This window comes from Lepisosteus platostomus, chromosome 4 (genome assembly GCF_059453375.1).
Source record: "Lepisosteus platostomus isolate fLepPlt1 chromosome 4, fLepPlt1.hap1, whole genome shotgun sequence".
Classification (NCBI taxonomy): Eukaryota; Metazoa; Chordata; class Actinopteri; order Semionotiformes; family Lepisosteidae; genus Lepisosteus; species Lepisosteus platostomus.
Window position 1 is genome coordinate 51,346,236 of NC_142614.1, and position 22,778 is coordinate 51,369,013.

Sequence of the window (22,778 nt, forward strand, 5' to 3'; positions counted from 1 at the left end):
ACATCCCTGAAAAGCTACATATTTGACTAATTTGGAAGCAATATACCTATTTTTAATAATATTCTATTCTAGATTTTGCTTTAACGACTTATTTAGTGAAAGCAAAGAATTGAAATGTAAAGTTTGAATGGAAATCATTGCAAGAACAAGTTATTAATTCAAATATTTTAATGTAAACAACATGGAAGCGTTGTTTTTTAATTGAATAAGATTCTAACCCATAGTATTGTTAGCAGCAAAAAAGGCACATTCGCTGTAAACTGCATATTTGATAGTGTTGTGTAAAAATATTAATTTGGACAACATAAGCATAATATCCTCAAAAATAAAAAACTTTAAAAGTCTATCATTTGTCACGGATACTGATATACAAAATGGTATAGAACTTAACCTAAGGCTTTTAAAACTTAAATCTTCATAATCATGAAGACATGGAAAGTTTTAAAGAAAAAAAAAGATAATGCAATACATTAAGGCTATAAAAATGTGACACTATACCAAATATTCATAACAAAGTCATCCTATCAGTGTTTGGAAAAAATCTGTTTTATGAACAACAAAAAAAAAGCAAATCAAATATGCACGTTAAAAATACAGCAAAACACAAAGTAAAAATTCACAAACTGGCCATACTGACACTGCCAAAACATATAACAAAACAATTAACCTCAAGAGTCTAAAACATTCAGAGTGAAACACCAATATTAATGCTGCTAATCTGACATACATGTTTTTTTATTAGACTTGTCCGTTCCCTGGAATTATTAATTGCACAACAACATGGAAAAGTAGATTTTTATTTAAAAAATGTTTCATACTTGATAAAACAGCTTTCTGTAAGAGCTTCTGTGAACTATCTATTTGGAAAGTAGATTTCAAGATCAGTCAAATATGTCATTAAAGAAAAAAAAGTACTCAATTTAGTTTTCCTTTAATATGAATAAAATAACTTAGTAAAGCAAAACATGGTATCTGACAAAATATTTATAAAAGATTACATACATACAGAATTCAATTTATCTTCCCATTAGGTTGAAAAGCATGCTCTACAGGAATGAAAACTTGCTATTAATCAAAGACAGACTGTGTCTGAAAGCAACAGACCACAGATTTATGAAGACTAGGAACCAGTATGGAAAGAAAGCCTTTCAAAATAGTTTTTGTATGGCTTTGTCAAAACCAGCTAGGAAGAAAAACAAAGTGGTGCAAATAGACAAATTTCACATATTTTAAAAATAGTATTTTGCACACCCCAGCATATTAAACACTCATTAAATAAGCGTTACAGTGTTTGTGTACGATATGAAAAAGTTCTGTTGGACAGTCCTGCAACATGCTTCCCAAATAACCCAGCTAATTTTAAGATGACATCAGAAATTTCTGGAGAACTTTTAAATTCTCCAGCTCTTTCCCCATCCACGACTGTCTGAAGGCAGCTCACTTCAGAATGGATTGTGCAGCTTCTTTGATCAGAGCTGCTGCCATTTCCAGTTCTTCTTCTGTCTGCTGCACAGTAACAACCACTCGGACACTGTGAAAAGATTTAAGCACAAGGTGAATGAAGCAGTACATTAGTTTGAGTCTGAAGGGACACATACTGTTTAATGTAAATCAGCAGCAGCTGGTTTCACTTGTGTATAAATGATATTTTATAAGAAATACGATATTCTAAAATATAACTCACCACAGAATTAATCCACAAACAAAAAAATGCAACCAGTTTTATATCACTATTTTAGTTCTGCTGCCAAAAACACATTTTATGCTAAACTGCATCAAGCAGCAGTTAACTTTCAAATTGAGTTTCCAACCGAGTTCAAAGATAAAATTCAGGAAATATAACCTTAATCACATTCTTCAACAAAATGTTAAAAGCACGTTTCAAGGTTTACACAAAGATACTTTAAAAATACTCTTACGTAGGCGGTGGAAGATTTTTTTCTTCTTTGTCCAAGTAGCGGGCCTGGGTAAGTGCAATCTGTCTGTCCATACACTGTTCAATGAATAAATAAACTTGAGAAACATCATAAAACTCAGCATTCACAAGCACAATGTTCATAAAGCTGCTTTCCATTTGTATTTAAAAAGAAAGCATTTCAAGAAAGAAAAGGCAAACGTGTGTATACATCTATAAACCTTATCGCTACACTGGTTGTTCTGTGAATCCCATAGTTGAGTTTTTGCAGAATTTCTAATAATAATAACTCTGACACCTAGTATCTGGTCAAGCAAGCAGAGTTTTCAGTGTAGAGAGAAGAATTGCTATTACCATGTATCTGTAAACTCTGGGCAAATTCACACATTTGTCTCATGTCTAAAGCTCCTATAAGCTACTTTGAAACCCATAATAATTTAATACTTCATAGCACACACATTAGCATCAAATTGCAAGCATGAATATTTTCAATACAATCTTTTCCAAATATGAATGAAAAATCAAAACAAGCTAAAATTCGTGACAAATAATGAGATAATTTTTCAGACACCAGTAGCCGAGAACCATGTCAAAAATGTGATTTTGCTGTAAATTCAATTTGAATACATCAGAAGTTCTCTCAATGTGGGACTACTGAGTTTTCCAAGCAAAAATAGCATCAATATCTATAAATAAATATGCAGTCATGACAGAATGAGGCACACAGCTTCAAAGCATTTATTTTTGTAGCACCAGCATTTCCTCTATTGAAAACATTTTAAAAAAGCTTTGGAATTGTGATTAACCCGAAATGCTTTATCTAAATTATAGCTTGAATTAGTTTTTGTAAACAACAATTGTATCAATCAATATCTGAAGGAATGATAGAGACTAAGCTACCCTTGAACAGAAGACTTTTAAATTTGTGTGCTTTAGTTTTACTTAGTTTGTTCCACTTACGTAATCTACAATAGCCCGTAGTAACTTAACATCAGACTCCCTTGATCCAGTAGTCTTCTTCAGTTGTAAATGAAAAGCTGGTGAGAAATATTCCCCAACTACCTTTAGGCCAGAAATCCTGTATGATTTAACACAAAGCAAATTGATTGAGAAAAATCTGTGAGTTGGGAAACTCAGAACACTAACTTAGGAAAAGAGTTTTTCTGTTGCCATCTGAAAGCAGTTAGCAACATACATAAAATTTTACCTCACTTGGCTAAAAAGAGGTTCTTTATTACTGGGATATATGTTTCAGTGCTTTGTCTAATACATGGCTTCTTTCTTGTGTCTTACAAGCACTGCACAAGCCAGTAAAGACAAGACGTTGTGGTGAAGGGATTGATATTGAAGCTAAAAGAGCAGGCTCCAAATACAATACAGATGGAAAATAGTTTGTGTACACTGGCTTGCATTGATGTATTAATAGGATGTCTAATAACTGTGGAAAGAATATTAATTTCCCTTGTTTTAAGTTACACTTTTATCAAAATATTTATTTTTCACCTTTCATCTGCTTTGTTTTCAATGTCATTTTCCGCTTCTCTGTGGTAACATTATTAGGTTAACCAAGATAGCAGTTAATATTTTTAAGCGGAAAAATGCAAGTTAAAAATGAATTCACACAGATGGCCAATTTACTATATACTAAAACATCAAGCATAAACTCAAGTGAAGTTTAGTGTTGTCCATGGAAAAAATATAACCTTACCCTTGCAAGGCATTGTGGATGTGCTTACATTTATTCCTCAATATTGTGAAAATTTCTATAAAAAAAACAAAAATAAACACTAAGGCATTTAACATTTAATGTTTATAGCAAATTCAATAAGTATGTCAGTAACAGTTCTAATGGGTAAAATCAATTGCTTTAATACCAAAATCTACTTGGTAAGTAGTAAGTGGCCAGTCTAGGCCTGGCACCCTTTCAGCAGCAGTGTCAGGGACCTTCTTGTTAAAGGGAAGAAGCCCATCTACTCCAAATACAAAGTTAGGACCCTCAGCTATCTTCCTTAGTTACCAGGTGTAGCATAAGTAAAACCTGTGACTGTGTAATCTCTCAGATGTAACATCAGATGTAGTACTTGAGACTCTAACATCTGTATAATTCTAAACAATTTAAAATTGTGAAAGTGCCAATTTCTATGAAAATATGGGTGAACTATGAAGTAATATTTCATTAGGCTTATATAAGACTACAACATGTTTGTCAAGAAAGGATTCTAGATATCAAAATTAAAAGTACTGTAACTCATGCAACTAAATATGTATTTTTATATAGGATTATGGTACATGAAAAGTCTAGGTAGACCACATAGTGAGCATACATATTTATATAGTAAAATACTACTAACTAAATTAAGCACAATCTGTAGTTTCCTAGAGATATGGTTTGAATCAATACTGAATGTGCGCATATCCACAGAATGCATGCCAATTAAATTAAGTGGAATGAAAGAAAGCATTCAGACATTCAATAAAATCATTTAAGCCAGTATGTATCTGAACAGATCTTGCAAGGTCAGTTAGGTAAAATAAACGATCAGTTCACTGTGTGTTCTGTATATTGAATACGGGCACATATCGAGGCAATTCTCAACAACACAATACGCTTATTTACCTGGATCTTCCTCCATGATGTTAAGTGCTTCTATTGCAGCTGCTGCAAGCATAGGTGGTAGAGACGCTGAAAAGCAATAGCCCTGTCCAGAGAGACGCTAGAAAACAAATAAAACAAAAAGACCAAATCAAAACAAAGAAAATATTCCTGGAAATAAAAAAATAAATAACTGAGTAATAAGGAAGGACAGTTTAACACCTTGCACTGCACTACATAGCCAGCAGCCTTATCGCTCTGCAGCTCACAACTGGCAACCCACTGAAGCTAGGCAGGTGTGAGCCTGGACAGTACCTGGATGGGAGACCTCCTGGGACAAACTAAGATTGTTGCTGGATTGTTGTTAGTGGGGCCGGCAGGGGGTGCTCACCCTGAGGTCCATGTGGGTCTTAATGCCCCAGTATAGTGACGGGGACACTATACTGTAAACAGGCGCCGTCCTTCAGATGAGATGTAAAACCAAGGTCCTGACTCTCTGTATTCATTAAAAATCCCAGGGCGTCTCTTGAAAAGAGTAGGGGTGTAACAAATTCCTGGCAAAATTCCCCATTGGCCCTTGCCAATCATGGCCTCCTAATAAACTCTGCTCTCCTCCCCACTAATAGCTGGTGTGGTGAGCGTTCTGGCGCACTATGGCTGCCGTCGCATCACCCAGGTGGATGCTGCACATTGGTGGTGGTGGAGAGGAGTCCCCATTACCTGTAAAGCGCTTTGAGTTGAGTGTCCAGAAAAGCGCTATATAAGTGTAAGTAGTTATTATTATTACATAATTTATAGATTTGTGTCATCATCAGGCTGGTGATTTTCTTCATACACTTAAAGTACCACATGTAAAAAAGCACCATATAAAAACATTTTCATTCTGGATATGTGCAAACCAATGCTTGTTCTATACTTTGTAAAACCCATATTGAACAGCTAAGAGCAACTGCTGAAGAGGTTAAGTAAGAAAATCGAAGTATAGGAGTATGGGTTTAAATGTGGAAAAAAAAAAGATTCCTCCATAGCCCATCAAACTCCTCTATGTAGAAGGATAAATTCTAAGAACAACTTGGAAAACATTTTAAAAACTGTTTGGGAAGTCTGTGATGGCCAAAATTATACCAGCAAAATGATACATTAAATACTACATAGCTGGTTTTACTAAAGCTAATGATTATATGCCTTTTGAGAACTTGCACAGTGGAATTTTAAATGGATTTGGTTGATAAATATAAAACAATGGAGATACTGTAGCTGGACAACTCTCTAGGAATTCCTTCCGACCAAAAACACCAACTGAGATTTTTTAAAGATATGGTCATCTGTCATTTTTATGTAGAAAGTATTCAACTTTTATTTTATATCTCTGAAAAATGTGATCTTGAATGATATGCTTAAAACTAAAATTGTTTGGATTTATGTAACCAAAACAAATGAAAAAAACAATATTAATACTGAAACTGAATAGAATATAATTGATGATATTTCATTCCATTACAATAATTAAGAAAAATGCAATTTTATAAAAAATGTGTAGTAAACAGTAAAAGATAAACAGTAAAATATGCATTCCAAATCTTTGCTTACAAAATAAAGATAAGAGTCTAGTAAGAGTATTTTTCCACCTGAAATGTTTCTACATTTTGCAAACTCAGACAGCATCAATCCTGACATTTTCAAACAGGACTTTAAACTAAGAATCTTCACAATCGACTCCAAACTCATAAAACTAAAATGTTGATAGCATGGAAACAAGCAAGAAGAAAAGTAGAAGATTCTGCCTAAATCAGTTCTGTTGCAAACATTTAGTGTGAAGGGTTCCAAAATTTGTGTAATGGTGATCAAAGTAACTTGACTTCAGAGTAAAACACACTGATCTCTACCAGTTCCCCCAGTTAGATATAAGATTTCAAAGCCACAACTCACATAGTGATACACAAATCAACCATGAAGACCAAAAGCTTTAGAAATAAGTCAGGATACAGTGCTAGAGACATACAGATCAGAAAAAGGTTACAGGAAAGTTCAAAGTCACAGTTCATCATTAACAAGTATAATGTACATCATTTCCTCCAGCCACTACACAGGTCAGACTGCTCTTCCAATCTGGGCAATCAGGAATTTGGTTAGGGACGCCACAGCCTTAAAAAGATTGGTCTGAGATGGAAGGCAATGTTTATTCATAGACAATACCCGCTATAACACAAAGCTGGCCTATATGGGCAAGTGGCAAGAGAGAAGACATTACTAAAGATGTTTGCTATAAAGCATGTAAATGATGCAGATGTAGCAGAAGGTTTAGAGGTCAGATGAGATAAACTGAAAAACTTTCTGATCCAAATGTCAAGAATTATATCTGGTACAAGTCCAACACATCACATCATCAAGGTAATATCATTCCAAGGTCAATGCCCCACTAGAGTGATGCCCTTTTTTTGTGTGTAGATAGTTGTTTTCTCTTAAGGTTGACACCTCAACTTTTTGCAATTACCAACATCTTAAAGAACTGCTTAGTTTGAAGTGTACATGTGAGAACTGGCATCAGAAGGTCTGCTCAGATTTCCAACATTTGAACAGCTGTGATATCAGCAACTTGAATTTTCCAGTGTATCACGGGATGGGCACTGAGGATTTTGAAATGGACCACAGTAAAGGCAAAATTATTTTTTCCCCTTTAAATACCTATTTATTTCCGAGACAATGTTTCAGATGTCAATACCTTTACAAGGAAAATACACAGATATTTCAAGCCTCTTTCATTAAAATGATGTGCCTCAGCAAGGCCAAGGATCACACTAAATGGTACACACAGGGCACACATAAACACAAACAAAACACACTAAAACTATGTCTTTGGACTGTGGGACAAAATCAGAGCAGAGGATCCCATGTAAACAGTGGGAGAACACACAAAGTCCACACAGATAGTACCCACTTGTTTATACAAGTTTAAACAATTAAAACATTCAAGCAATGTCTTTTAACTATTTTACCTGATGATCAATCACAAATGATCTTCCGCAGCAGAAGCCACCAACAGAAGCTAAGGCATTCTCCATATTTGCACTGATAAGATCAATATCATCAATCTGAAAGAAAGTCAATCAGAAACAAAGATGAAAGACATTTTCTGAATGCATCACACAGTGATGGCAGTATAAACTTCGAAAGATGGATTCTATTTATTTAAAAAAAATCAAAAGCATTGCCCATTTCTCTTCATAGCTTATTTCTAAAGATCTTACCATACTTATCATTTAAACAACTTTAATTACTAAAATGTAACTTTGCAGGTTAGCATATTCTGATATTTTTACTTCCAATACTCACATTCACTCCAAAATGTTCAGTGACTCCACGACCGTGTTCTCCTAGAACCCCAAAAGACAGGCTCTCTTCCAGGAAAATACGGACCTTGTACTTATATTTCAGCTTGACCTAGTAAAATACCAGAGAATACAGAAATTTGAGCAACCCTATTAACTTTGAAAATGTCAGATCTTTTAAGCAATTATTGTTCATTGCAGTGTACCTTTGATGATTTTGTTTTTAAAAGTTTGGTTTTCTCAGTATCTTAAATATATCACAAGACATGAAAATGTCTAGTTTCTTTACGATATGGTAATGACCATTAACATCAAAACATCACAAAAAACACATTGTGGAAAGATGTTTAATTTGTTAAGTTCTTAAGTGAACAAGTTAAAAACATTTTAACTTTTTACACCAATATAAATTGCCACTTGTTAGTTTGGTTCTTCTATGTAACACAAATTGATAAATTAAAATCAATTTTGATCCTACACCTCTTAGTATCTGGAGTATTGTTGTTTCAGATGTGACATTTTACATATACAGAACAGTTCCCAACAAATTGTCTGTTAAAACTATTGTTTTTCTATGCCAAAATTCAGAACAAACGTCATTTAAACATTCTCCTATAAGATCCAAAATCATAAAGCACTAGATGGTCAATTTAAATCACCATGTTTATTGTTCTTTTAGCTTGCTACCCACTTCAAATTATGTTTTGCAAGAAAATTACACAAAAGGTATGTTTGACTCTCCACTAGTCTGTCTTTTAGGCTTTTTATAATAATCTACCATTATTATATAGTTACTTAAATCCTAAAGCCTAAATACAGTTCTTTTCACTCTTTGATCCAAATAGTGTATCTCAATTATATTTAAAATGCATGTCAGTTATGTATTCATTTTAAATTTGGAGATAGACTTACGACTCCTGTTAAAAATGACAGCTCTGTCAAAACCTTTGGGACACCGTGTTAAAGGTCAGTCTTTTTGTCGGATGATTGCAATTTTGTCTAGCATCAGCCTGCTTGTTTAAATAAAATACACTATACTTAAAAATACACATGCTTCTTAGTTTTATTGATGTTCTCACTAAAAGAAAAAACAGCAAATTTCAAAGTAACTGGAAATTTGTACAGGAGTGGCATTACTAAGATAAATATTTTGATATTTATTTTTATATATGTAGACGTATTATAAAACTTTTAGGGCTAGATATAAACAAACATATCAAACTCCAGAATATTACGTTAGATGTGCTGCTTTAAACTGAGATGCACTAAGCTCTAGAGCCCATTAACTAATTCAGGTACTTCATACATGTTGTCAAAGCCAATATCCTGCCCTTTTCAAGAATCATGTGGGTAAAATCCTCAGATCAATCATCTTCTAACATCCAGAATGACAAGATGGACCAAATGGCTGCATCTTTTTTGTAATCTTATGACTCAATGATGGAACAGTACAGTCTGTTTTGCTATGAATAAATGCCTCCCAAAAACACATACCAGTCCACTGTTTGTGATTTGATCTTCTCAGGGAACTACAGATGAAACCTTTAAGATATTCCTTTATAAAATATAATTTTTGTTTAATGAAAATAACTCCTGCAGAGAAGAGGTTTCATTTAAAATAATAACCTCACCAGTTCTGGGAGAGGACAGATGTCTCCAGTGTTGACATACAGGCCTTCAACCACAATGAACCTCCGAGTCACCCGAGCTTTGCGAGGATTCTAGAAAATGAAGAGTAATCACAGTGTTTATCTGTTTATCTCAAACAGGATTCCTAAAGCACAGCTGGCATGGGAGAGATTAAAACTATTTTGCCAGAAGTAAAAAGAAAATCTGACACACAAGATTAAAATTTAGAGATTTACATTTTGAAAGAGTACCGTCTTAAATTCTTCTGAATGCCCTTTTTACAATAATATTATACCCAGTTGTGTACAAACATTTTTGTATTGTTTAGAAAAACTTTTTTAAACATCACAATTATGTCCCAGTTTATATAAATTAAGCAAAACATAAAATATAGCAAAAAGAAAACAAAATGCTTTTAGAAACGTTGTACAAAAATGATCAAACTTAACATAATTTTGTTCAACCTAAAATTTAAAATGCACCATGCAGGAATTCTATAATCTAATTACATAAATATAAATGAAAAAACAGTTATTCCTTTTTTGTGAACAATTCTTTTCATATTAAGTTTCACTTAAAATAAAATGGATTTTCATAAAACAATCAAAACAATGGTACAAAAAAAGAAAAAGTAAGGTATATGAGAATTTAACTTAAATCAGTTTTCTCAGAATTTTACCAATGCAGCACACTGTAAGTTGCTACATTTTCTAAAAGGAAATTTAAACAGAAAACGTACACAAAACTAACATTACAATGCCTTTGGTGGTGCATTTTATTTATAGTACAAATGCTTCTTAACTCTTTTTTCAGTGAGCTAAATTAGGAAACCAAAGACTTTAGCGAGCTGTTATGCACTAACCTACCTTTTGATCCTCAATTTCTTGCTCCTTTAAGAGACGCTCAAGGTCCTCCATGTCATTGTGTTTGAAGTACTTAATAAAACTGCGGGAGGCTTGCAGTCCCTTCTGAATTGAAAAACATGCAGCTTCATCCCTAAGAATAATAAAAAAAAAAGACTTCCATAAACAACAAAGCATTCTTAAATTCCACAGTGCTCTTGTTTTCTTTTGTTTTTTGAGCTTTGAGGAGGTTTCAATAAAGAATGATAATGTGCCTATGTATTGCAACAGGTATTACCAATAGCACGACTAAGGTACAGGTCATGTTGACGTCAATAAATGTACGGTAGAAATGTGTGTCAAGCTGTTGCCTGCTGTACTTTGCCACTAGTTGCAATTTATCTACTGGACAGGTAAAGATTTTCCAGAGATGGAAAACACAAGGTTCAAGGACAGAGCTCGAGGTGGGTGGTCTGAATGGCTTGACCTGGCTTCACTCTGCTACATATATAGCAGCCCAGCTATATTTTAAAATTATACATGGCATCTCCTAAGGACAAAGGGGGCAACTGTGATGTAACACATTAAGCTTATGTTCTAAAATAAATAAATTATAGATTAAGTATAACCTAGCGCATTTATCTTCATAACTATTTTGACTTTTTACGTAAATTTCTCTTCAATGTCCGGTGCTGTAGGTATCTTATTTTCTCAAATTCTGCTTCACCTTGCTTTTACTTACACATCAAAAGAAAGTAGAAAGTACTTACACAAACACGATATCACCTCTCTTTGAGTAAGCAGGTATTGCACTAGCTATGGTTGCAAATCCATAGGAATAAATGATAGCCTCTTCTGTCCTCATAAATTTAGCCAAACGTTCTTCCAACTCCAAGTGAACATCTGAGGTTATCCAAAAAAAAGAAAAAAAACTTAAACAGAAATTATTCCTTAAATGTAATTAAACCAGAAGAGATTAAATCACTTACAATACCGAAAAACACAAAACAAATTACTTGGATGCAAAAATTAAAATAATCATGCTGCAAAACTATCGAACTTCAAACCCATAAACTTGTACATTGTCTAATTTTCTCCAGTTGTCCATATTTGGTTCACATGTAGAAACAAACATACAACAGGGTCTACTCCAATAACACGTCCAACATTCATGTTCTGAAAGCTAGAATTATAAAGGACATTGATCATGATCTCCTATTTATAGATCGTATCACTGTGTGGAAGATTTCAACAAAATCGTCAACTCTTTATGTTCACATTAAGACATATTTTCCCGGTCTTTAGGCCATGTACTGAAAAATACATAGCTTACCAAAGGTTCCATAAAAACCTCTAGGACCACAAGTGCCAACTCCATACTTTTTAAGCGATGCTAAAGCTTTGTTCTGCCAGAAGAAAGAAAACTTAACATTAACATTAAACACAAATTTCAAAAAGGAACTTTCAAACACAAGGTCAGTTCCTTTTTACAAAAATACTTCAATGACTTATGTGAAATCATTCTAATTTCAATTGCAAAAAATCACCAAGTGGGGGAAATACGTACATAAAAGTACAAATTGTCTAAAGGGTAACGTAAACATGCAACTGTGGCAAGGTAAACAAGATTAAATGTTCACCACTACTACATGAAAAAGAGAAACACAGAACTAAATGTTTAAGATGCTAGGGACTTTGAGCAAAGAGATGAAATATGTAGAATCAATTACTGCAAAGTAATGTAACAAAATATTACTGAAATCAACAATGAGTTAAAAATAAAAGATCCAAGACTTTACACATTTGTATTTGTATCTGTAATTAATGGCATCTTTAATTTCGAGACAAATGTGAATCTCTTAAAACATGTTAAGAACAGATGAACAATTTGAACAAGTGGGGTACACACTATTCTGTAAACCATACAAACCTTAACTCGCTCATTTTCAAGCATTCCAAGGAAATTGAATGAAGCAAAGTTGATGCACTCCTTCCCATTCACTGTGATATTATGACTTGGAGGACTACAAGGGCAAGACACTGGTGTTAGCTAAACAAACACTGGACTGACCCAGCTTGACATTGATTCCATCTAGTATCAGAATAATCTATGGATTACACAACTATGCATAAGAACAAAGGCGACAAAATCTGAAGTCTACATTTACATCATAAAGCTTTAAGTATCTGTATAAATCAAACCATACATTTCACTTAACAAATAAGGCTTATTAATGAGAAAAAGTAGACATAATTCTTTACCCTGAAACAACATCATAATTTAGAGAAGGATGGTCCTTTGACACAGGAGGGACTAGTGGTTCTGGTTGCCATTCTTCAATCAGTTCCTCCTTCTCCTGTAACAGAATAAGAAATGATCAGCTTTGAGAAGGAAAGTACCGTTTAGAATAAAATGAGGGGAGAATTTCTATTGTATGTTTCTACGTTTTCTATCGGTCATTAAGTGAAATATTTATATAGCGCTTTGCATCACAGAGGATCTCAGGAGTGTTTTATACATAGAAGGGGACCCACTTCATTCACTACTGAAATCCAGCATCCACCTGGTTTTAAAGGTGACAGCAGAACCACATCACAGGTATCAGGAACAGAGTAGGAAAATTGTGTCAATTGAATAAAAGGAGAACTTTTGTCAGGATCTCTGTTTAATGTCTCATCTGAAAGTCAGCACCTCCAGTTGCAGTTTCTCCAGTCACCATACTGAGGAACTGGTTTGGCAAATCTGCTCCAGACAGAACTATTGGCCCACTAATACCACTTACAGGAGGAGGAAACTTTACTCCATTTTTATATAACCCCAGCTTTTGTGAATATAGAAGATTTCAGCACTTACAATATTTCAATATCACATTAAGGAGTCTATATCTGTATGTATAGATCAAACAGAGTAGAACAGTCTTTTGAACTGCATACAGTTCCTTACAATGCGACATCCGATATGTATATGGGAACTACTGTAGTTATGCACTGAATCTGACAACCATATCTAGAGAATCTCAGTTCTTTCCTTCCTGAAGATATTCCTAAAATATATTTTTCAACAACTACAGTTTAATAGTTCAAAAACAATTAATTCACATCACTCTGAAAGTTTAGTATGCAATTTCTGAGGATGTAATACTATATATTTTTAAATAATATATTTATACAAAATCACAATGACATTCTATTTGATTTAATTTTAAGTTGATTGCATAAATATTCACTCCCACCCACTATGTCAATATTTTGGAAGCAAATCTGGCAGCAAATACAGTCATTCTGAATAAGTTCCTAACATTTCCATACCAGGATGGAGCAATTTGTGCCCATTCTTCTTTGCACACCTCCACAAGCTCTATCTAGTTGGTTGGGAATCACTGATGGAAAGTATTTTAAGTCGTTTATATGATTTTCTATCGGACTCAAGTCAGTACTTGACTGGATCACTCAGGGACATTGGCTTTCTTCTTGTAAAGCCATTCCAATGTAATTTCAAACCTTGTAGCTTAATTTTGATCCCAGTTTTTGGTCCCTGAATTCTTGAAACCGTTTTTCCTCTGAGATTTGACTATACTGTCCTCCATTTTCCCCCCTCAATCTTGACAAGTTTCCAAATCGCTGCTCTTGAGAAGAAGCATTATAACATAATAGGGGAGGCACTACTAGGTCAGACTGTACTTAAGGGATGGTATTGACTGGGTGAGGGATTTAAGAGGTTTATTGTAGATTCATGGGCACCTTCTTCCGTCTCAGCCTCTCTCAAAGTCACCGTTGCCCTCATGGTAACATCCCTTATCTGTTTCTTCCTTGCCTGCCTATTTAGTTTGTAAGGACAATCTGATCTAGGAAGTGTCTGGGTGGTACAATACACCACACACTTCCTAATAACCGACTTCGCTATGCTCAGATGGATATTCATTGTCTGGAGAAGTTTTCACACTCTTGATCTTGATTTACCTGATTGAGGAACCTTATGGAGGCAGTTGTATTTATTCTGAAATCTTGTAAAACAGTTTTACTGCACACATAGCCCACTCAAATGGGTGATTTGTCACAGCAAAGACAGTGTATACATATGCAATCAACATAATACATGTTTTGGTGACATTGAACTCTTATGAGTGAATGACATTTGAGAATTGTTTAGAGTAATGTGTTATTCTATGTTTTGTGTAAGAGAACTCGGAAACTCCTTAAAGTTAAAGTTTAAACTGAAACTGATTATTTTAAATCATACAGATACAATCCTGAAATCCAAAATGGAATATATATTGTGATTCTTTACCTTGTCTGTGAGGTCTGAGCGATCTTGTAGTTTATAGGTTTTTGAGAAGAGCAGCCGGATTATCCACAAGATAAGGATGCCTTCTAGGATCAGATGATATGCTGGTGCCTGGAAAAGGTGTAAAATGCAAAAATAAATAAGACAAGCTTGAAAACTTAAAATAGCAAAATTCAATCATGTAAAACTGTAACTTTTAAATGTTAACAGCACAATGGCACAATTAACAAAACAAGAGATTTACACTCCTAATAAAGCAGGTTTAACTAATTTTACCTTGAAAGATTTTGCCACAAACACCATTGTACACCTGGCTCCTCTTTTATAATTATATTTTCATTGTGCAATAACATCACCTGGGAAGTGAGTCTGCTTATGCACTGAACAAAATCAGTAGGACACCAGAGGGAAAGGAAAGAGATTGGCTTCCTTTATTTACTTTTATTGCAGACCTCAATATAAACCCTTACCAGTGGTCACTGGTGCACTGATCTACTTAAGACTTCACAGATTATATCTGACCCCTCAAAGACCATATCATGAGAATCGAGTTCCCTGTGTAGCTTGGAAATGCTGTCCAGAGGAGAACTTGTGCAGAGCACTTAGTAGAAGGGGCTTCTGTTGGAACTGATTTTCTGTATCCTTAAATGGAAGCTCTAGGAGGGGAAGTTCTTCATTCCTGAATCACATTTTATTTCTTGTGTTAAGAGGTATAAAAAGAATACAGAAAAAAAAGTGTTTGACAGTTGGGAACACATTCATACTGTAGTTTCTGAACCTATTTATGACACAACACTAAGCCAGCAAACCAAAAGGAACACTCCTAACATAATACCATGCTTCTTTAATCATGTTAAATAGTATTGTAGTTTTTTGTAATTTTTTAAAAACATTAGGTTAAAAATGTCATTGCACGTACTGTGAAAAGCAGGTGTTCCTTTATAATTGTCAGACTTGCTGAAGGAGCTGTACCAAGCTCAATGTAAGACATTTCGGATGGATGTTCTTAAACAGGGGCTTTAAAAAAAACGTGGCTTCTGATCCTTCCCACTGATAATATCAGTGATATACAGTACTGTATGCAGCATGACAGTAATGCAAGTTGATCATTCAAGTAAACTGGTAAGATGCTGGTTCAATAAGCAAGCCATTTGTTAAGGCAGCATAATACAATATGACTGAATGAAGAGATCAGCACCTACTTGGCAATACAGATTTTATAAAACGTGTTATACTAGCTTTTGGTAAAGTAGCATGACTAAGGTGTAAAATGGTGACAAAAGACAATGTCAATTAAGTTATTCCCTAGATTGAAAGGAAGGAATATTTTCACAAGAATCTGACACGGCACGCTTACGTACTACCTCATTAATCGATAAAATAAACTTTTGCAGTCTACTTTTTAAATACATTGCAAATAACAGAGTATCTCTAACAATCTACGAGACGAACTAACGAACCAAGTGGTGACTCAATACATTGCTATTTGAGCCCAAACACCACTTGAACACCACTTGAAAACAGGAAGAATTGGAAATTTTTCAAAACCCTACAATATTATTTTTTTTCGTGATAACTTTAGATGAACAAAAATGCGTTATTTTCACAACAAACGATTGGCTTAAAATAACTTTCTGTGACATGTATTCAATTATATATATCTATACACCACGCCACACAGCGCTGTGATTCATTACTGCTGGATAATGACGTACAATTAGCTTTAACTATCTATAATAAGGCAGATAAATGTTCTTTCGTCCAGATGCTAACTTCCTATGTAACTAGGTACATGCCTGCGTTAATACCCTATTGGTCGGAGTCAAATGTACTGTTCTTCTGATAGGCCTGTACAAAAAAAACAGAAGAAAGTTCACCCCTTTCCGATAGACCGTTGGCTGCTTCAGATGTCAATCATATCTGGTAACCTCGACAACACTTCCTGAAGTACAAATAATTTTTTTTTAACTTGGGAGTTTTCAATGCCGTACCATTTTGTTCCGGGATAAATGACTTTCATCTACATCAAAATATGAATTTGCACAAACGAATACATCCAGCTACCTTAAAAACACACGGAATCACAAAGTTAGATAATTACCTCATAGAAAGCCTGGACCATCTCCACTAACACCCATTGCTGACCGGACGCCATCTTGGTATGCTAACCACGTGACGGAAACGACGTTTTAATATCTCGCCGCAATAGCAGCGCGCATGCGTATTTGAAAGTTTATGGAAGCCTGCAATCTTGATTTTCGAAAGCCGTGGAGGCGCATGTCTTTCTTGTAAAAGTTATCATTTTAGGAGTAATTATGATTACAGCCCTATAAAACACTATTGCACGTCATTCGTAAAGATTGTTTAACAAACACGTAAACTAAACATATTTTTTTTATTTTACAAGCACAATACAAACATTTGAACTATGTTGCATTTTTAATATTATATAAATAGTAGACTTTACGCTGAATTTATAAATATATTTATATATACAGTAGTATTGGTATTAGAGAAAGTATTAGAAGGGAATTAGTACTAGAAAGGGAAAGGTGTGTAATGACAATACCACATAATATTATGTACAGATGTGAGAAGGAAAGTTTAAACAGTGCTCAATATAGACAAGAAAAAGTACAATTATATGTGTTTGTTGTTTTATCAGATTGTGTTTATTATCGCAGCCAGCAGCCGTATCACTCTGCAACTCACAACTGGCAACACACTGAAGCTAAGCAGGTGTGAGCCTGGTCGGTACCTGGATAGGAGACCTCCTGGGAAAAACTAAGGTTGCTGCTGGAAGAGGTGTTAGTGGGGCCAGCAGGGGGCGCTCACCCTGCGGTCCATGTGTGTGCCCCAGTATAGTGATGGGGACACTATACTGTAAACAGGTGCCGTCCTTCGGATGAGACGTAAAAGCAAGGTCCTGACTCTCTGTGGTTATTAAAAATCCCAGGGTGTTTCTCGAAAAGAGTAGGGGTGTAACCCCGGCGTCCTGGCTAAATTTCCCATTGGCCCTTACCAATCATGGCCTCCTAATAATCCCCATCTATGAATTGGCTTCATTACTCTGCCCTCCTCCCCACTGATAGCTGATGTGTGGTGAGCGTTCTGGCGCACAATGGCTGCAGTCGCATCATCCAGGTGGATGCTGCACATTGGTGGTGGTGGAAAGAAGTCCCCATTACCTGTAAAGCGCTTTGAGTGGAGTGTCCAGAAAAGCGCTATATAAGTGTAAGCAATTATCATTATTAAGACTTCGATGAAGATCAGATCACACTGCAGGAATACTGATGCCTTGGAAACAGATGGTTCCAAGGAGCTCACAAACTTTTTCTCACAACTGTAAAAATGAAATGTTATCAAATAACAGATGCTACAATAGCATTGGCAATCATGTACTGTAACAGTCAAACATTTAAATTGTTTCAATACAGCATCTTACAGTTTTGTGTCAGCTGTATATGGCGTTTCCAGATTGATAGTTTATTGGCTGGTCCAGAGACTATCCGGGTTCTTGTCAAAATGTTCCTTTTGTGAACAGTGGAACTAGATATGTTGGCACAGGAAGCAGGTCTTTACACTAATAGAAGTGTGGGAGAATGGAATAAGCTTTCCAGCCATGTAATTGAAGTGAATACCCTGGCATCGTTTAAGAAATGGCTGGATGAGATCTTCAAAACAATTGTACATAAATATCAGATAAATATAAATGTCAAGTCAATTGATCTCTAGATTGAGAGGAGGTAAGATTTTAACAGGAATCTGATAAGACACATAAATACTACCTCTTTAATTGATAAAATATACTTTTAGATTTTAGATTTTACTTTTTTAATGAATTGCAAAAATAGCATATTTACTAGTACTAGTTTCTAGCTACCAAACATACTAAATGGGTTGATTACATTTTCCAATTTTCTTGTTTGGATGACTGCATAATTGTTTTATTTTAGTTGGTTTTTTAATTTAACTCTTTACTTCCTGAAATCATAATTATATATAATTAATAAGCAATAACTAGGAAAATTGCTTGCAAACACTTTGAGTTTTTTTTTCGGCAGAAAGATCAGGTACATTATGTGTAAGCCTGGGAGTCAAATATTTCAGCAGCCTTTGAAAAACATCAGCAAACCATGTCCTCTGTTATATTTGTAGAAATTTTCAATTAAAATAATTAAAATCAACTGTACAAAGAAGATCAGTGAGATATTGATCCTTTCATTGCTATCTAATAGCAAGATTATCCACATCTCTCCAAGGTGTTTGGTCTTCAAAAGTAAATCATGCAGCTGAAGAAATATTGAGGTTAGAACCGCAAAAAACCGAAGAAAACTCAAACTAAACTTTAAAGACAAGAAATGAGAACGCTTATAATTACATATCAATTCATTTGTTTTGGTGTAATATTTGTTGCTTTACCTATTGAATATTGTCCCAGAATGGACACGTCAGTTTAAAATCGTTTAGTTAATTTCATTATTATGTTATGTATGAACCAATTAAGAACAGATATCTGTTTTCCAAAGTATTTGGACATTAATTAGAGTGTGGTCATGATTAAAAACAGTCTTTCTACCATATGTGACTGAAAGCTGGAATCAGGCAGTATTTGAATTATTCCCTTTTGCATTAAATCACAATTAAAATGTCAAGCTATGGTTGAGGGAGTGAGTGTTGCATATTGTGGCCAGACGTTGTATGGAATATCCCATTCCTGCTCTTTCAGTAAGGAGAACTGCAGTGATTGATTGCGTAGGAAATTACAATATTTTTTTGCCGTTGCAGATGAAATAATACTTCATGAAAGTCAATCCAAAGAAAAGAAAAAGTAAATAAAAATGAAATATATTGCATTCTGAAATATAGTGAGCCAAAAAACATGAAATGGTACTGTTGCTATTTTGATGTCCTTTCTAATGTGTTGTATGAGAAGTACAAATTACAAAATGTTAGCTTTGCAGTTAAAAATGCATGTGTATATGGTGCTGTGGTTGTAGATTTATTACCAGAATGTAAAACTCCAAGTGCTGATACTGCTGTTAAATCCTTGATCAAGGTACTCTGTGATCAGCTCTATGTAAGTTGATTCTCCAGGTTTGTAATTGAAATGCATCCATTTGAGGGGAATTCTGCACCTGTATTCCAATTCACATAACTCTTCTGGATGAGCTGTAGTGAGTCAGTGAGCTTCTGTAAGACATCAACGTAACCTCAGAATAATAACATTTAGTTTACATGAGTAACCTGGATTAAGATGTTAAGAATGTTTTGGAAATTTTCAAAATTTACGACAACTGTTGGTGTTGATGAATGTCCTCATTCTGCTGCTATATGTCACCACAGCAAGAAAGGATGTCAACATTCATCATTAACACCTTGGAAAGTGGTATCAATAGGCCAGAGCCATCGTAAATCGAGACTTGAAACAGACCAGTTTATGACAAAACAGTCTGAGGATGTCTGGAAGACTATATTTTGTACTGCTGTGGGCCTTATCATGATTGCATTTTAAAATATTATAATACTCATTTATTCTTAGTTATCACGCTTAATGTCTAGGCATCCCAAAGTGCTTGTACAACAATAAAAGCTAGGTAAATGCAAAGAATAATCCATTTAAAATAATTATAAAAACATATAATGTTTTGATTATTAAAATGATAATCACATTAAACTAATTATATAATCAACAGTTTTAAATGACCTGTTAATTTGCATCTTTGTTTTATCATTTTAAAGCAATTTGTAAGTGAGAATTCATTTTAACTCGTGGCTCTGATTCAAACCCTGTTGTTGCACCTTCAGTTACTTTACCCAGGATGCTCCAGTTCAACCAGATTTATAAATGGGAACTAGCATAGCTGGTAGTGATCTCTGCAATGGACCAGTGTCTCATGCAGGTGAGAGGTCAGGTGCTCTCTAGTCTGCTTCACACCATGGAAACCAGAGTAAGCTATGGTATGGACTTTACCTATTTTTGATTTATTTTCATCACTGATATTCCTTCCAGGTCCTGGAGAATAATTGTGTCCTCTGGGTCATTCCTACCAGCACTCTTCATAACTTCATTTGTAACAGTTGTTCACTTAATTGATCTATATTATCACCGTTTCCAGTTCTCATCTCACTGAGGATTAAAGGTTAAGGAAAACCGGTGGACTCTGGCCTCCCTGGACCAGTAGTGAATAATGTGTTAGTCTGTTAAAAAGCCTTTGAAACAAAAGGTTAACAGTAAAAGAAATGCTTGAGACTTGTGATTTGATGGATGGATATTTCCTAAGGAGACTTTACTCATGGCCACAAGACATCCTATTACCTTGCTATCCTCCTTCATGTAATGAAATTAATATGAAATGATGACATATTAAATTTATTAGCTTACAGACCATAGTATACTTTTGTGGCACTATCACATATGTGATAGAATAACGCTGCTTCTTGACTTTGAGGAGAGGAACATGAATATTTTTGTTTCACTTATCTTCACACTGATGCACTTCAATGTTTGCCACTAGGGTGCAGTGCTGCCCCTTGAAAGAGTCAGACTGTAAAATAATAATCCATTATCTGGGATCATAACTACTGCATGCTGATCATATTTCCTACCTGCCCTTTATCTAACACCATCAAGCACCAAGACCAAAGAGTTTACATTCATGTTGATTCAACTTGCCAACAAACATCATATGTAAGTGAGCAAATACCTTGTTTATTGATTTGTTTAATAAAGACATGACAATGTAAAATGTTGTACTGTATGTGTTGTTTGTTAAATAAGACTGTCTTTATTTATTATTATGACTTAGATGAAGATCAGATCATGTTTTAGGAGCCATTCATACAGAAATCCAGATAATTCCAAAGAGTTCACTAACTTTTTCTCACAACTGTACAGAGTATGAGATAGATATGGACGGATAATATAATTGATATGGGGAGAATGGTTTTGATGCACATTTTGTAAGCATCAGCAAGTCTCCTTCTCCACATCTCTAAAAGAACTGTAAACATAAGTGGACTCCTCTGTTGTGGCCTGTAGGATTTATTTGCTTGTTATACACGTGTATAAACGTGTAGCTGAAAATGTAATATTTGGAATAAATGTTAAGAAAGCAAAAGAATTATTGCTACACTTCAGCAGATTTGTGCCAGTCATAATTCAGCCTATGATATGTAAATGGTCAGCTTGTGGTGATTGTCCTTTGTTTTAAATAACTTAGTACATACATTGATACGGAAAAAAACAGAATATGTTTTTTTAAAAAGCCACACAGAGATTATTTTTTCAGAAAAGGTTCAGGAGCTTTGAGGTAAGCAAACACACCCAGAGGTGGTCCATATAAGCCTGGGAGAGAGTGTGCTCTTTTTTAACATCTCCCCTTGGTGTGGGAACTTTAGTGTCGGGAGTACAGCTAAACTGTCAAGGATTATTAAACAACGTGTGTAGTAAAATTATTGGTCAGAAACAGAACCAGCTGAATGACATGTATACTAAGAGTTAATAGTAACTAAGCCACTACACTTCCAATTTGAAAAATTACCATCTTGACAATGTTTTGAGTACCAAAGACTACACATAACATTTTTTTAAAGTCATTCTGAGAGTCATTACTCTTTTAAACTCAGATGTGTAATCCCCTTCAGAGCTCTAGATTTGACAGCATATATATGTCACACTTTAATCTTGTGTTTTATGTACTATATTCAATATTCTATATATGTACTATATTTGATGTTCTACATAGTCTGCATTTGTCTACTGTTGTCTCAGAGTCTTTATCCATTAGCCTTCTAAGTTAGGTCTCTTTTGTATCACTTTTTCAGTAAAAATGTCTCTATGCCTCTACCCCCACCGTACCTATGAATTTTCCTTGGCTTTCTGCAATTTCCCTCATGGGATTAATAAAGTATCTATCTAGCTGGGATGCTGTTGACTTGGAGCTTGCATTCTGCCATAATGCACTCCAGGTTTGTTCCAGCTGTCTCCCAGCAGAGGCAGCAGGCATCTTCCCCATGCGCCATATGTCATCGTTTGATGTGGAAAAAAAGGATTTCATATGTCGAAGTGGGAAGAACAGCCTGGGGTTGCATAAGGATTTGGTTTTGCGAACTAGCGTCTGTTTTGACACCAAAATTTGTTCACCCCACAGACAAGATTCCTAATTTGTTTGCTCTTTCTTAA

The 22,778-nt window shown here is 34.8% G+C and overlaps 1 protein-coding gene across 1 annotated transcript; it reads right to left on the bottom strand.

The window, feature by feature from the left end:
* Window positions 1–150: 150 nt before the first annotated feature.
* sptlc1 (serine palmitoyltransferase, long chain base subunit 1) lies at window positions 151–16,776 on the bottom strand. Its single transcript, XM_088629815.1, has 15 exons — window positions 16,695–16,776; window positions 14,597–14,704; window positions 12,571–12,665; window positions 12,239–12,332; window positions 11,642–11,714; window positions 11,079–11,211; window positions 10,333–10,462; window positions 9,469–9,558; window positions 7,842–7,949; window positions 7,505–7,600; window positions 4,533–4,629; window positions 3,624–3,678; window positions 2,876–2,993; window positions 1,920–1,993; window positions 151–1,531 (listed from the first exon to the last, which is right to left on the bottom strand). Exons 1-15 carry the CDS (start codon window positions 16,746–16,748, stop codon window positions 1,438–1,440), a joined length of 1,419 nt encoding a protein of 472 aa, XP_088485941.1. The 5' UTR covers window positions 16,749–16,776; the 3' UTR covers window positions 151–1,437.
* Window positions 16,777–22,778: the final 6,002 nt, after the last annotated feature.

Bases quoted from the DNA above. Each gene is read 5' to 3' on its own strand.
- sptlc1 (XM_088629815.1), bottom strand. From the start codon at position 16,748: ATGGCGTCCGGTCAGCAATGGGTGTTAGTGGAGATGGTCCAGGCTTTC. The intron at 10,463-11,078 runs GTAAGTACTTTC...TATTATTCTTAG, and splicing joins AGAGGTGATATCGTGTTTGT to GGATGAAGCTGCATGTTTTT. The intron at 1,994-2,875 runs GTAAGTGGAACA...TTCATTGAACAG, and splicing joins TACGGGCTATTGTAGATTAC to TGTATGGACAGACAGATTGC.